Source organism: Prinia subflava, chromosome 17 (assembly GCF_021018805.1).
Source record: "Prinia subflava isolate CZ2003 ecotype Zambia chromosome 17, Cam_Psub_1.2, whole genome shotgun sequence".
Classification (NCBI taxonomy): Eukaryota; Metazoa; Chordata; class Aves; order Passeriformes; family Cisticolidae; genus Prinia; species Prinia subflava.
In genome coordinates, this window is record NC_086263.1 from 9335902 (window position 1) to 9351878 (window position 15977).

General features: G+C 42.5%; 2 protein-coding genes across 2 annotated transcripts in view; one reads left to right on the forward strand and one right to left on the reverse strand.

Annotated features, from left to right (window-relative positions):
* Positions 1 to 418, forward strand: part of POLR3E (RNA polymerase III subunit E) — a 28326-nt gene extending 27908 nt beyond the window's left edge. Inside the window, exon 21 of the mRNA XM_063414594.1 lies at positions 31 to 418. Coding sequence (XP_063270664.1) covers positions 31 to 87 — 57 coding nt within the window. The 3' untranslated portion in view covers positions 88 to 418. The remainder of the gene's footprint in view (positions 1 to 30) is intronic.
* CDR2 (cerebellar degeneration related protein 2) lies at positions 355 to 15955 on the reverse strand. The gene is made up of 5 exons (XM_063414602.1): positions 15713 to 15955; positions 10411 to 10523; positions 5785 to 5933; positions 5457 to 5621; positions 355 to 4390 (listed from the first exon to the last, which is right to left on the reverse strand). The coding sequence occupies exons 1-5, from the start codon at positions 15789 to 15791 to the stop codon at positions 3523 to 3525; spliced, it is 1374 nt and encodes a 457-aa protein (XP_063270672.1). The 5' UTR covers positions 15792 to 15955; the 3' UTR covers positions 355 to 3522.
* Positions 15956 to 15977: the final 22 nt, after the last annotated feature.

The following is a 15977-nucleotide window of genomic DNA, read 5'->3' on the forward strand; positions in this document are numbered from 1 at the left end:
AGCCTCACAGAGCTTCTCCCCTCTCTGCAGGACTGCTGCGTGAGCTACGGCGGGATGTGGTATCTTAAGGGCACGGTGCAGTCCTGACAGCGGCGGTGCAGCCGATCGGGGACGCGAGAGGAGCCGCAGCGGGCGCAGCCGGAGCAGCGCCGTGGCCCCGCAGAGCCTGCGCTGCTCTGCCACGGGCACTGCGGGCTGCACCAGCACCCAGAGCTTGCGTGGCCTCCGGAGCGGCCGGAGGGCACCGTGGGACCCTGTCTGCAGCTTGATTAATCTGGGATTTCTAATGTATTGCAACTCTCCTTCTGTTTCGTTATGAAATAATAAAACCCGTATAGTGACACAGACACGATGGAAAATCATGGTCTAAAACTTTATTTTGTAAGTAATGCCAATAAATTAAATTTGTTTACAAACATCCCAGTTTTTGTTAAATCCCTGGATGCTCATACTTCAGTGTGAGCATTGTCATAGCCCTTGCAGCCCTCTTCATAGAGAGCAGGTGGTCATGTTCATGGGAATGTCAGGCCTGGGAGGGGGGAACAAAATCACTGTCTGTGAACTCTGTACTACATAACCATTGTTCTCACCTGTTGTCTGTGAAATGAGTTATTTGGAGAAGTACCAACATCTGAAACATGGGGAACAACTACTGGATTTCTTCTGCTGGTGTGGGGTAAGTAACCGAGGGCACCCTCTGGAAGGCATCCAGCTGTAGTTACCACACGGCAACCATGTAAAACCTCTATTTTGTGTAATTTTTAAATAAAATTTTATCTCAAAGGTCAATTCTACCCCGCCTTGTATTTGTCCTAGAAGAAGCAGAAGCTGTGCCTGCCCCTTTTACATCCTGAAGGCCTGGGGAGGAAGGAGGGATAAACCAACTGAGCAGGATACCACAGCAGAGAGCTCCGTGCAGGGCAGGCCCTGAGCGCCCTGGGGCTGTGCAGCAGCAGGGACAGGACCCAGCCCTGGTGGCTCATCCTGAACTGGCCTTACCTGCAGTGCCAGCAGGAGAATGCTGTGGGCACTGCACAGCACGGGCACTGCTGCTCCTGTTCTCTGCTGCAGCTGCCATCACATGAGGAGCTCAAGGGGATTCTATTGATTTCATCTACTTATGCTCAGAAAAGGCTGAGTTGAGTTGTTGACCAAAATAAGAAGATTAAGGTAGTTAATCCAGATAAGATTGGCTAAGAATATTGTTACCATACTTATGGCATTTCACATTTTGGTGGAAAATGGCTATTTTTGAACTGCTAAAACTACCTTATTTAATAGGTTAATGTAGTTTATTAACTGCCTCAATAAAACTGGGATATGTTTTATATTCAGGCAGCCCTGGCTGGCACTGACCCAGTGGCTGTGGCTGGAAAGCTCTCTGGGAAAGCCACGCTCCAGGAGAAGCTCTGAGAAGAGCCCAGCCTGGAGGGATTTATGCACAGCCTGCACAGGTAAGGGCTGCAGGACAGCCAGAGCTCAGCAATGGCACACAGAGCCAAGGGTAAAGCACAGTACAGAATAATCAAGAAGTGCTGAGGAAATATTTTTGGTATTTTTAAAGCACAGAAATTGTTTCTATCAAGAGCTCTAAATAAGCCAAAAGTCATAAACCACTGAAGATCACTTACTTAACCAAAAATCTGGAACTGCTTTTACACGTCTTCTGCCCAGCAGGTGTGGTTTGCCTCTGTCCCTAACATGGTAAGGAACACTGGCAGTGAAGCACTTGGTGCCTTTCTCAGGTTTCCAGTCTCTGAACTGGGGCGAGACAGGTGCAGGTGCCAGGGACACAGTGACAGGGCCGTCACCTCATGGAAGAGCAGCTTCTCTGCTTTCCCTGCCCTTGCCTCTTCTTTGAACAGCACTAACAAAACCCACAACAATGAGGAAAAGCTACTTACTTCTATCTGGGTTTCTGTCCTAGATAGGCCTGTTCTCTTCCATGTAGCATAACTTTTCTAAAATACAAGTTTCAGTGGAACTCCATCTGAGGTCTGTAGGAAAGATGGCAAGACTAGATAATGCAGCTGCCATCTGCACCAAGTTCAGTTTCCTGATTAGCACAGATGGATATAATTACTACTTACACATGTAGCTTGACTGGATTATTTATTTGCTTAGAAAAATATTCAGAAGATTCAGATTCCCGTTTTTAAATAATTTTCAGACTGCAATACATGTTTTAGAGAAAATCCCACAACATGAAATCTTATTACTGCACGTGAAGGACAAGCTGAACAGAGAACAGCATAAGGCAGCAGAGCTGCAGCAGCAGCAGCTGGACTAAAGCTGAGACACTGCCAACATTCTGGGTCATGGGTTTGGTACCTCACAGCAACTCAGCAGGAAGCTGCTTCCCAAGAACTGCAAGCCACATTAAGCTATGAGACCCTTACAAGGAGAAAAATGTCACCTTTCACAGTGCCTTTTTTTCTTTTAATTTCCAGGTGTTCCAAAGAACAACCATCTCCACATTCTTTGTTTTTCAGGAATTAAATATTGTATGAATTACTATTAGGGAGTGGAAAAGGAGAGGGAGAACAATAGTGTGGTCCCATTTTCAGCAGGATATGTGCTGGCAGTGTGTTCATCCTCCCACCCCTCCCCAGCCAGCATGGAACAGGTCCAGAGGCTGACACTGGAAGCAACAGACAAAACAATGAAGTTTTACCTGGCTTGTCTCCTCAAGCACTTGAAGTTTGTGGTATGCAACATTAAAAGCTACTCCACTATGTTAATGCTACTTCTAAAGTTAAATAGCTAAACAACAACTCTCTAACTTACCAAATACACATAAAAATGTACTTTGCAGACATTCCACCAGAGAACCGTAGGTCCCAAATAACACATAGAGTCAATTCACAGTATCTTGCCTTAAGACAAAGTGCCCTACAAAGGAAACCGTATCTACAAAGCCACACAAACTTTACATCAAATCCTTTCTTAGCAGGAAGACATTTATACTAATCTGTGGGAGAGCTTAGTGATTGTGAAGACATGGTACCGGCTTAAAGCAAGCACAGCTTTCCACCCCTGTGCCAAAGCAAGACCAGCTGAACTGGAGCTGAGGAGATGCTGCCCCTGGACTGGTCAGGGCTTTGCTTCTGTTAATTTTCTACATCAGTGTTGTCACAGGGCTGGATCATCCCTGTGAACCAAAGGAAAGCCTTTTTCTGGTTCTTGTGAGAGATTCAGAGCTCTTAGCTCTGCTATTTCTGAAGTGGATAAAGGAAACAAGTGTCAGTCACTGCTCTGGCCAGAGATGAAGTGTAATATGAAGTAGTAGTGTAGCATTAAGCTATGATGTTTGTTTGCTTTACAACCACTAGTTTGTGTGACAGTGCTAAACATTAATCTACTGCTACACAGGAACAGGGAATCTAGCTGATAACTAACTAGCTTGTTAACTACAGGGCTACCAGCCAATCCAAAACATTCATTTTGAGTGCTCAAGAAACACTTCTGTTTAAGGGGTCTTCTGACATTCATATGAAGTGTGTTCTTGACTAACAGGTAAGGTTACGGCTGAGAGGAGAGAGTCTTGTATTTTGCTCTGTGTTCATCTATTTCTTCTTTTGTTTTTCTGATACAGCTAAAAATCTCCTTGAATAGTGCTTTATATTCAGGGGGAGCATTTGTGGAAGAGTCACTTAGCTCAGCCATTGTGAATTCTTGATTGCAAGCTGAAAGATCATACTGGGTGCTCCCCACATTTAGGTCTTTGGAATACTGCTTCAGTGTTTGTACAGCCTTGTGTTTCAAAGAATCTTCATCCATTTGACACTTCTTCAAAAGTTCCTCATACTTCACTTTCAGAGCATTGTACTGAGCATCAACTTCATTGAGTACAGAGATTCCTCGCTGCTTCACAGCTTCAGCTCTCCTAATGCAGGTTTCTTCATGGCCCCTGAGGATGTCTGCCCCAGCAGCACTGCTCAGGAGGCTTTCACTGCTGCTCCGCTTCAGCGCCTTCTTCTCCAGCTCCGACACCGTCAGAAGTCCATCATCTGCCAGGCTCTGACCAAGCTCCCTGTCTAGAGATTCCTTGAATGAAATGAAGAAGGATTCTGGCACCAATTTCTCTGCATTGTGGAGCGTGTTTTCAGACTGAAGTATCTGTCGCATTTCAGCTACTTCTGCCTCCAGCTCCTCCGCACGAGCCCGATACAGGTCGGTATCGAGCAGCCTCCGCTCCAGCTCGCAGTTTTCTTTCACCATAAGGCTGTACTCCTCCTCCATGGTCACCCTCTTCTCTTTCTCTAGGTTCAGCTGGGCTTGCAGAACTGTCACTGCCTTCTTCAACTTCTCATTTTCTTCTTCTAGAGGACTTAGCTGACTATCCATCGAAGTAATCTTCTCTGCAAAGACGTGATCGTAAACAAAATACCTGCAGAAACAAAACAAGGATTATCAAACATAGGAAGTACAGCTGACCACACCTAAAGCTTTCTTGTCCTGGGTAACTAATGACATATTTAAACTGTGTGCTAACACACTTCAGAGCACTACCAGGGGCCATTGCACTAACCAATCAGTCCATTTGGTAATCAGAACAGAGTTTGTAAGGACATGCATGCCATGGAACCAAGCTCACAGCTTAGGCAGAATGGCAGCTTGTTAACAGTTTCATGTTACAGACAAGATGATTAATATAAATTTAAATTATTTAAACATTGCCTCCCTGTACCATGCAGTACTTTCTGACACTATTTTTTTTCCTACAGCACTCCACTCCTGTAACTTTTGCTTTGCAAGCTTCACAATTGACAAAGCAATGCTGGAGGCTGGTATTTTCACAAGCCTTTGGCAGCTTGAAGATCCACTTGTCTTTTGAATTGTCAAGAAATGATTTATTCTAGAGTATTACCTCCATGTAGACACAACAGCCTGTTCTGCTTCATTTACAAAATTGCCCTCTAGGCTTGCAGTTAGTCTGAGCTTTTACCAGGTGACTGTCCCGATGGCCCCACTAATGCAGTTCAGCTAGGGCAAATGGCTCTACATTTAAAAGGCAGCCCAGCGCCCCAGGCACCATTTTACCAGCTTAGGTGTCATTGTAACCAGCTTAAGTTCGAAAAAGCTAAGGAAATACTCATGGATATCCAAGGAAAGAGTAAGCTACAGGAAATATTTTGCATTTAGTAAGTTTGTTTTTCAGATTATCCGTGTGTTTGCCCTATCTGACTGAAAACACTGGGGTGCAAATTGCTGTAACTTTCTAGGCTACCATTTGATATGGGTGGCTGTGGGGAGAAAGAGGAGTACCATAACTGGTGTGGTCTAGAAGCAGGCCAGGAGAAATGACAGTACCACACAGCAGAGATACTTTGCTAATTGTGAACATCAGGTAATTTTTTTTCCAGTTTGTCTGGCACCTGTGCTCATGTCATAGGTTTTAAAGTTTGCTTTAAATAGTTTCAATGTTCTTCACTGTGTAAGGTAAAAAGTCTTACTGGCGGAGGTCATACAGCTCCTTCAAACATGAGAAACTGTGCATTGATCTTGGCTGCTCAGATCTCTCCTGGCTCATCCGGCCTCGTCCAGGCTTCTTCAGTTCTTCCACTTGTCGCTGCAGGTCATCTATGTGTGTTTGTAGACTTTCAATGGTCTCTGTCAAGCTGAAAGGTGAAAAGATCTTTAAATAAAACTAACCTTTCAATTTGCCACTACTGTAGAACATCAGTAGACAGGGACAGGACACCCAGTAACTACACAAATACACCTGGACCGCTCTTATTGACACTAACAGCTGGGAGGAGGGAATCTGTAGAAGTTTGTTACCTTATTATCTTTTGTTGTGAAGCTCTACTCTCTGCAACCAGTTTTTGATTAGTGTCTTCCAGTTCTCTTGCTGTCACATCCAGCTGCTCATAGACTTTTGCATGCTGGTCATTCATCTGCCGCAGGAGCTCCACTTGCTTGGTGAGGTACTGCAAGACAGTTCTGCTGTTACTGGTTTACTCCTGAAACACCAGCTACAGCTCCTACTCTGCATTTCTGTTCACATTCAGAGAGAAACTCCTGAGTTTCCAAATGTAAATTCCCGTGTTTGCTTTGGAAAGCTGAAGAGGCACTATCAGTAAGTCTCTAGGCTGCTTGCCTTTGTCACAGAGGTCACCCTGGGCAGATGGAGCAGCCCAGGTTTGATGGTGCCAGCTGTCTTTATGTGTGCCCACGCCTTCTGCATGGGGCTGTGCTGCAGTCAGCACTGATAGAGCCTCCAGGCTCCAACCTTACCCTACAGCCCCTACCTGTCTGCTCTGTCCTAAAGATTGCAGTGTGCTCCAGCAGAAATTTCTGAACTGTTTTGACCCAACAACCTTCTCAGCATTAAAACTGAAATACTGGGTGGCACCATCCGTAATTAAATGTATTTGGAGCTGACCTAAGTTCTTCCAGTCTGGAGCAGCATTAGGTTCAGCACAGCAGAATTTAGGCTGTGGTCACTCTTAACAGTATGTGGGCTAATATGCATCAGGAAGTATAATCAAGTTATTGAATTCAAATCTTAAAAATTACTCACAGGGAACTATTCCAGTCACTGTAATCACAAACAAAGGTCTCCTGGCCTTTTATAAAAAATAAAGCTTCACGTGAAGTATTCTCAATTTAATCCTCTTGGATTTTACAATTAACTACATAGACTATTTAGTTTCCTGAATGATGTCAGAAAGCTTGGAATTCTTAGTCTAAGCAGTTCACAATCACCTACAGCTCTTTAAAAAGTGTCTTATATTCTCCCACCAACGACATGAGTATTTACATGAGACAGTTCTTTTCTGAGTCTAATCCCCTAAATCTGAAAGATGTTGTTCTTATATAGAATTTGTATTTTACAATACATTCTGTATTGCTACGTTACTTTCTTACAACTAAGTTTCAAGTAGGAACATCTAGCAAACTCCCCGGCAGAATTACTTCTCTTTACATAGGCCTGTTACATACTCAAAACTTCTAATATTCTACTTAACCTTTTACCTCATTAGAAGATTGGTGGGTTTACATTTTAGGCAATTTAAGAACAGATAATAAGTTAATCTAGGACTAGTAACTGCTCCATACAGACTTCTAGAAGATCAACATGATAGCTGTTGGCTAGATCCTTTTGTGGCCTGTGCACACATGACAGAGGATTTACACAAAAATAGAACATAGATTAGCAGTAGAATCTCAGTGTGACCCATTTCAGATTAACTTTCCCTATTGGTTATAGCTGAAGGAAGGAGCTGGAGATCCTCAGACTTTCTTCAGCAATACAAGTGTGGCTAAGCACAGGAGCCAAGGCTTTGGTGCCTGAAGAGATTCAGTTATTACAGTGGGCTTTTGCAGATATTCGAGATGAAGGGAAGGGGTGAAGCACCACTTCCTCCACCATCTTCAGGGCTGGTGTCCAGTCTGGTAGAACCAGACCACCAAAGATGATGCAATAAATACTTTAGAAGTTCACATTTAATCAAAGTCCCCTTCAGAGCACCTAACATGAAGCAGCACCTTGCATTCTAGCACATGAAGATTGGATGGTGTTGGGATTTCCAATGTCTGAGTGCTGAGAACAGATTCAGGCAAGAATAAAGTTGCTGTTTTCCTGCAGCCTTTCTTACATCTACAGTGATTAGTTAGTGGCACACGTGTCAGCACAAAGGTCAGATATAATGATCCAAAGCTGTAAAATGCTTAATGCGTTAGTACTTAATATATGAGATGTAATCTTAAGCACACCACAGCCTTTGACCCTTCCCTTCCAGTGCAGACAAGGCAGAGCCATATTTCAGAATGATTTCTCAGCCAGTTCTAGACTTTGCTACCCATAAGATACAAATTATTAGGAAGAAAGTCCCAAAACTTTACATGGATATACTGCACTGAAAAGTTAGTACAGAAATTCAGCAGAGTAGCTACAGGAAGAGCTGAAAGATCATATGTAGGTTACAGAGACAAGCACTTGAAAATTAGGAAAAATCAAGCATAGAGACTGAATATGCCATTTGCACATGTATCCTGTGCAACAGGGTATCCTGTGATCCCCCAAGAGACAGAAATCCTGATATGGAAATACTAGACTGAAGTGCTTTACACCTTGCATATGCAAATTTTATTCCCATTTGTTTCAGTGAATTCCTGTAACAATTCCTCGTGCCAGTAAGCTAATATATTCAGTTTCTCAACTGCAGGGTTTCTCTGGGTATTTGAACAAGGGGTTCATTTTCCCTTTTCTGCCAGAAATCCAGATGCAAGACAAACTTCTTTGGAGGAAGAAAAATTTTGTGTTGCTCTTACACTTTTAAATGGCACTGGGCAAAGAGAAAAGATTGAGAAAGAAGACAGGACTGAGAAGACAGCAGATGCAGATACAAATACAGCCTTTGGCTCAACAGACTGGGCAAAGAAAAGGTGCAGGCACTATTTATTGTCAGAAGCACCACAAAAACTGTTCTCCCTCTCTCTCCCTCTCCTCTTGGAGGGAGCTAATAGTACACATCTCCTACCCTCCTTGAGGGAGAGGAGGAAGGAGATTGAAGAGGTATCAGACAAAGCCTTCAAAAAGCAGTATTGCTGAAACCTTGGTAGAGCAAGACACTGAGAGAAAAAATTCATCTGTCATGACTGAGTTGTCTGACCACACATGTACTTGACCCTACAACACACCAACTATAGATCACTGCTGGAAGGACGTTTGTGACACTTCCTGGAGCTCTCTATGTCATCTATAAACACTGAACCACCTGAACAGCTTAAGCAAATAAACTGGCTTAAACCAATAGGATATTGCATTCTTAACAGCACTGGACTATTTCTGTAAATCAATGTAGCTTAACAATAATGTATTTTCCACATTTCTGGACAGTGTTAAAATACAGCTGCTTATTAAGTAGCTACACTCCATCAGCCAGGTTAGTTGCCTATCACAAAGTTCTGTTGTGTTATTTTAGAAGGTGTGTTGTAACCATGCTAAACACTTTCTTAAATATGGTTGTTGATACAAGTACCTTGTGTACAGTATTTATATAGCACCTTGGAAGTGTTTGTCCTCTCTACACCCTAAGAATTTATCTTTTTACAAAGACCATTTGTGGCAATGAGGTATTTTCAGTCTCTGCATAAGTAAATACATCTTCTAACGCTGTGGCAGTAATATAAATATCAGCCATTCCAACCATTGTATCTCAGAATAAACAGGATAACAAAGGTTAGCACATAATAGAAGAAAGAGCCAAGAGATGAGGTACAACACAAAAGTAACTTCTAAAAACACGCCCACAAATCAAACCTGAACTCAGAAATTCCTCATCACTTACTAAAAATTCTGCATTTGTACTGACTGCTTTAAAGACACCTATAATTCTGTAATTATTAATGTTAGGATTCTTTCAGTTACCTGTTGCCACTACAATAGTGAGCATTTTCAGTCTGAAGTTGCAGCTGTACAAAATGCACATCTCTAATTGCAGTACTGCTAGCACAAAGGAACTCAGATATTGTAAAATCTGGTACATACCAGTCACAGCCTGTTCCCTGTGATTCACAGCAGAACCAAACTGAAATGCTGACTACGTTTTCAATATGTTGTCAGTCAGAAAGGTCCTTAATATTTAATAATTTAATTATTAGAGACCATGCATTGCCCTCTAATAGCTGAAAAAATCTCATTATGCTGACAAATGCTAGGTCTGCAAGAACACAGGCAATATTAAAAAAAAAAGAAATTACCAAAAATAGCCAAGCTTTCCACTCTATTATCTGAAGATAAGTGGTTTTAAAAGGGATGGTTAAGTTTTGGGGTTTTTCCCTGGAAAGTATAGAACAATATATCCACTATATCCTATATTTAGATCCTACTTAAGTGAGGGGTTTTTTTCTGTTTTTTGTTGTTTGTTTGTTGGGGTTTTTTGTCCTTGCATGGTTTCTTTTACATTGAAATAGACTTTAGCTCCCTTTATCACAGCTCAGTTTACTGGAAGTACATATCCTCAGATTTTCTTAAATCTCACATCTGTACGTAGTAGCATTTAAATTTCAGTGCTGCCTTCATTAAAATTCTCATGTAATATTATATATTATTAATGTATTTATCATCATATAATTTAATGTTATTTTACCTGGCAAGATCAGCAAAGTTTAGCCATAAAAATAACTGAAGTATCTTCTCTGTACAAAACTAAAAAAAAACCCAGTCATTTGTCATTAAACAAACCAAATCCAACATTTAGTAGCACAAAGCTTCTGGTAATCAGAGAAATAGTTCTAAGTATGAGCCACCTATACTGGTTCTCAAATTCTCAAAACAGCAGAAGTGGTGAATGATTGTTCAGTATTTTCCATTAGATCTCAAGAAATTCAGATCTTAACTTATACACTGTACATTGGAGGTCTAGATGCTTTCACACAGGGATCCTTTAGGTAGTTTACCTCTATCTCCTGCAATTGCTCTTGATTTGTTGCATACATTTGCTGTAAGGATTCTTCTAGTTCAGTGTTACGGTCCAGTAGCGTCTTCCCAAGCTCAGCAGCAAGGTGAAGATCTAAACAAAGGAATCATGTTTGCATGTAAGTGAGAGAAACAACAATGTAATCCAATTCTAAAGCTTGTTATCAAATACTTGAGATATTTCCTTACTGCTGTTATAACTGCTCCAAGTTATCTCCAGTTCCCAACATGGAAGTCAGCTTATACCCAAGTAGAACATTCATTTATCATCTCTAATGCAGGTCTAAGTCAGCCCTGAGACCCAGAGACACTCTCTGAAGCTTCCTCAGTTCCTCCCTGGCCCTTCAGACACACCCAGCCATGTTCACCTCCCACACTGTGCCCAGTCTGCACCAGCTCTACCCGAGGTCTCTCAGGCTTCACCCTCTTTACAGCACTCAGAAGAAGCAGCATAGCAGACCCTGTAAATGTGCATCAGTCCAGACTCAGGCCAAAGCTGATGAACTCTTTATTGACTTGACTGTTCCTCCCCATTACCCCTCTACCGGAGTTCAGGTCACTCAGGAATCAAAGTGTTAAATGAATGTTTCAGATGCTTTTTACGGTGAAACAATAATATCAAAACACATAAAACTGATGGAGACTTGCAGCTATTCCGCTTTTCAAGCTCATAAAGCCAGGTGACAAGAACTGTTTCATGTGCTCCAAAACATCACTTTAAATGTCATTTGTTCTCAGGCACTTAATCTCAGTTTCACTTCAGTCATCTTCAATCACCTCCAGGGTGCAGCGAGTGTAGTTGTTGCAAATTAAGAAATAAGTCATCTGAACACTGAGCTCCATTCTAGAGGGAATCTTGATATTTGCTCAACAGCATCAGAAGTGCTAGATATTCTGTATTATCATGTTGAAAGACAAGTGTAATTTAAAAGCTAACATAATGTGACAAAGTAATAAATCTTGGTATTAATGCTAAAATTGTAGTTACTCTGTGGAGGGTACTACGTGTCAAGGATCCAACAGATTTCTAAATATCTTATTTTCTACCTCCTTCCCATCACAGGACCTGCATGCATTCAATACCACCCACTTAGTTCTCACACAGAACTCATATCATTAATTGGAAAGAGAAGAAAAGTCAAGAAAAACTTTTGAGTCCCATTGAGAAGCCTTAAATTAATGAACAGGAGACATGTATTGCATCATCAGGAGTTACAGCCAGAGAAGCAAACATATTAATTCCATTTTCATTTGATTGTGATGCCCTTTTTTTAACATGGTATGCTACCTCTTTCCTGCCTGCTCTCAGTTATCTTATCAGCTAGGAACTGTAATACACACAATACTGCTCCAAGATTGTTTTGTGCTAACCTCCAGTTTGGCAGCCTGTCCAAAATGATTACTCCATCTCCACACATAAGCCAAAGACAAAATCCAGACTTACAAGGACAAGTCAGTACAAACATTTGTCTATGAAGCTGTAGATGTCCAATTCTGGCAAAACAACAGCTGTGCTGTTCTTTACACATTCTTTAGAGCCACAATCCATTGTTTCCTACCTTAATGTCAGATTCTTAGCACAAATGCCATAAAAGTTATTTAAAAGAAATCCCACTGCATGGGAGTTCTTCAGTTTCAAAAGATGTACAATTAGAAGGCACAAGGCATCTTGGTCTATACTTGGGAGTTTATCCTCACATCACTTTTTCACTGTAGCACTGCTCATTACGAAGCAGGATTTAAAGTATTTGGATAAGGAAACCTTAAGGCATCCTGCTTAAATTTTCCCCATTTGGTAAACAGATTGCACATTGTTTACCCATGGACAGAATAACTCCCAGTCAAACACCAAGCTGTTTGTTCTATCTCATTACAGAATACTGTAGTCTTCAAATTCAGTGAATTCATTATCCTATAGAAAATGGAGTCCTGCTCCACAAGTTCTTGTACTGCACAGATCTTTACTAGGAGCCACCACCTTTAAAACAATACCAGCATAATTCAAGGCAAAGACTAAATAGTCTATTCTTTTATTTTATTCGAGTAGAATAAGAGCTTTAGAGAGGATTTAGGATTATGTTAAAGACATAATGCATAATGGAATTACTACCATTTCCCTTCCCAAAGTGAAAGTTTGTTTTCATGTTTAAGTACATTTAGGAGTTTATAGCTTCATTCTTAAATGCCCTCTCATCTACTAATCAAATAACACATACCATACAGTACTTGGAATACAAGGTGAATAATAGAATTCATGTCATACTTCACATTCATTCTGTTTGTTAGACTGGCAGAAGCACAAATGGGTTACTATGGGAGAAACACTTTTATAATTAAGGCAATTTGTTTCTGAGGGGGAGAATACAAGTGGGAGTGCTCAGAAACATACAATAAAACCTTAACTGTAGAGAAAGCAAGTACTGAAATAATTTCACCTCTTTTAAAACTCAGAATTTTTTTGCATCTCTTTTCCTACATTGTCAAGCACCTGGAAGCCCTATAAAGAGCAAATTTTACAAGAGAGATGTGTCATGTATGTTTTCCAGATACAAAATGGAAAGTATTAATTTACATTTCTCTGGAGAAGGTTATGGTAGAACACTAGAAGCAAAACTGCATTTTCTGTTGTAAATTTATGTAAAGCAACAGCTAAATTCTGACAGACGTGCCTTTTTCCTTTTCACCACAAAGATGGAAGCAGAGAGGGTTTTAATAATGCAAAATGCATATGTGCAGATCTAAAGATCTTCGCTTTAGTAAATCTGATTAGTTGTACTGGTGTTTAACAGCTCCATCAGAAATCTCCAAAATAAGACTTCAAGGATGTCTTCTGATGTTGAACAGCCTTCACTTACTAGTGCTTCACAATCTCTTCTCACTGCATTACCATCATTGAAAAAAGGATAAAAACAATACCAAAATCCTTCTCTTCTACTTTTTCATAACCTACCTAACAAAATTATTCAGAAAATTTTCAATCTAAAATTAAGGCTATTCTTTTATACAGCAAAAGGCACTAATTGTGCAAGATGTATAAGAAAGCCTCGTGTAAGTTTACTTAACTGTAAAATGAGGTTTTTTTCTACTTAGTTTCCAATTTCCTATTCTGTATTCAGAACACCCTCTGTTCTGTAAAAGTGAGTAACAGCAAGATGCAAAAAGAGCAGTCCATATAAAAAAATTCTTTTTCAAAGGTCAGCATACTTCAGCAAAACACTGCAGAAGGATGGCTGTTCCCATCCTTACAAGAATTCCATGAGCACTTTATCCATGAGCAGTATGCCAGAAAAACCCATCTCCACTGTCAAGGCAAAAATCTTTGGCACGTCTTTGAAGACTGTCACATTATTCCAAAACCCTTACCCTAATTTTATGTTTCAAAGACCGACTGAGAAGGACTTCAAGCTTGTTTCAGGGTGCTTTCTAACGTTTTACAACCTAGGTTCTCATAATCATACTCCTGAGTCTTTAAACATGCACTGATTGTTTGGGTTGTGAGGAGTTGCACGAGCCCTCGATAAGCACTCTTACTACCCTGTTTACACACACTCGTGTGTCTCAGCCTTAGCAGCAGGAGGAGCAGTATCCTTCAAAGTCCAGAAATAAAGTACAGCATTTAAGAAACATTCCTTCTTTGCATTTCAACTTGCCCATCACTTTATTTTCCTCCTTTTCCTTCTGGCAAGGCTATTTGTGGCTTCCCTTTAGGCTTGAAAAGAGAGAATCGCCAGAAAAAAAAAGATTGTCCACATGTTCAGAGTACATTAACCAAACCCCCAAATTGCACTAACCTCTAGGATAGAATACTGTTTCTTAAAAGCTGACAGCAGAGTCAAGTGGTGATTATTTCACTCATTTTAATGAGAAGATAGAAGTAGAGAAACATCAAGAAGGCAAGAAGTCAGTTGTTACACATTGTGAAGTCTCTTTATGGGTCTTCTATTCCATAAACGCTGACATAATAAAAACATTACTGAATCATGTCTTCAAATCTTTCACTCTCTTCCCTTGGACAGTAAACTGTTGTTTCAGGATCTTATTTCAACTGATTTGTTTGTACCCTAGAGCCAGGAAAACATCAATTTTGGGTGAAGAGTACCTAAATACAGCTTTCAAACAGTTACTTTATATAGCATACAATTAGAGAGACCTGGTCCTGTCTCAGGAAGAGTTTCTGCCGTCAGATGCCTGATCTCAGTGTGAATACTGCTTAGCTTTCTCTAAGGTTTACAGTACAGCAGCACCCACCAATCCCAAGAATTAATGTATTTCAATATAAAAACAAAACGTGTAAGACTGGAGCAGGTTTGCAGGAAGCCACAGCTTTGAGCTGGCCTTTCAAAACAAATTCAGGATTAAGAACAAAAAGTAGAACTAAGTAACTTAAGTAAATACCAGTCATAAACGCCACTAAGCTCCTAAGGAAATTACACATTCTTTCCGTATCATGCCTGTTAAAAGATTTTTTAGTGCAATTACACTTGTATTCCTGTGGCTCCTTTCTCATTTGTGAAACGAACAGCATTTACCTCTTACATGTGTTTTAAGACCTACTGATGTAATTACATACAGAAGCTATACATGTATATTGCTAGGGCGTAGTGGAGTTATTCGATATTTTAATAAGAAAACCTAAAGAGTTTTGAATAAGGAACCTGCAGCTAATCGAGCACTGACTGCTACGACTACAACTTCATCGACTGGAAGCCCTTACAAAGAGCTCAACAGGGCGCAATAGCGCATCCTACCCCGGCTCTTCCAGCGCCTGCCCCGAACCGGGCAGCTTCACCCTCTGTGCAAGGTGCAAGTTTTCGGAGAGCTGCTTCCCTCTCTCCGGGCGGAGAGGGACACCGGCACCATCCAGCTGGGCCGCCGCACCTCCTTCCCTCAGACAAAGACGGCGGCGGTCGTTCCGATGACAGCGATTCCGCGGCGGCGGGAAGCGCGGCCGCGCGGGGATCCCGAGCTCCGAGCCCGGCACCACCGGCGCGCCCGGCACCCCCGGCCCCCGGGCGCCTTCCCGCCGCCCGCCCGGCGCCCCGCACGGCCGAGGTGCCGTCGCCTCCTCGCCGCCCGCCGGGGCCCCTTCCCTTCCCTCACACGCGTTCTTCGCCGCAGCCCCTGCCCTCACACACCCCGCGCCCGGCGGTTCCCCACAGCCCCTTGCCTCACACGCCCCCCGCTCAACGCGGCCCCTGCCCGCACCCCCGCGGTGCCTTCCATCACACACCCGGCTCGCTACACACTGTGCCTCACACGCCCCCCGCCACCGCCCCGGCTCACCTTGCTGCAGGTCCTGCTGGTCGTACCACGGCTCATCCTCGCGGATTTCGAACTCCTCCACCAGGCTGTCGGCCAGCATCGCGCCCCCTCCGCTCACGGGCGGCTGAGGCGGCGGCGCGCACCCCGCGATCCCCCTGGCGCCGAGCGGGGCACAGCGAGCCCGCAGCCGCTCCCCGCCTCAGCAGCCGCCTCCGGCCATTGCCGAGCGGTTCCGGACTTTGCCGAACCTCTCCCCCTTCTGGCCGGGCTGCGCCGGCGGCAACGT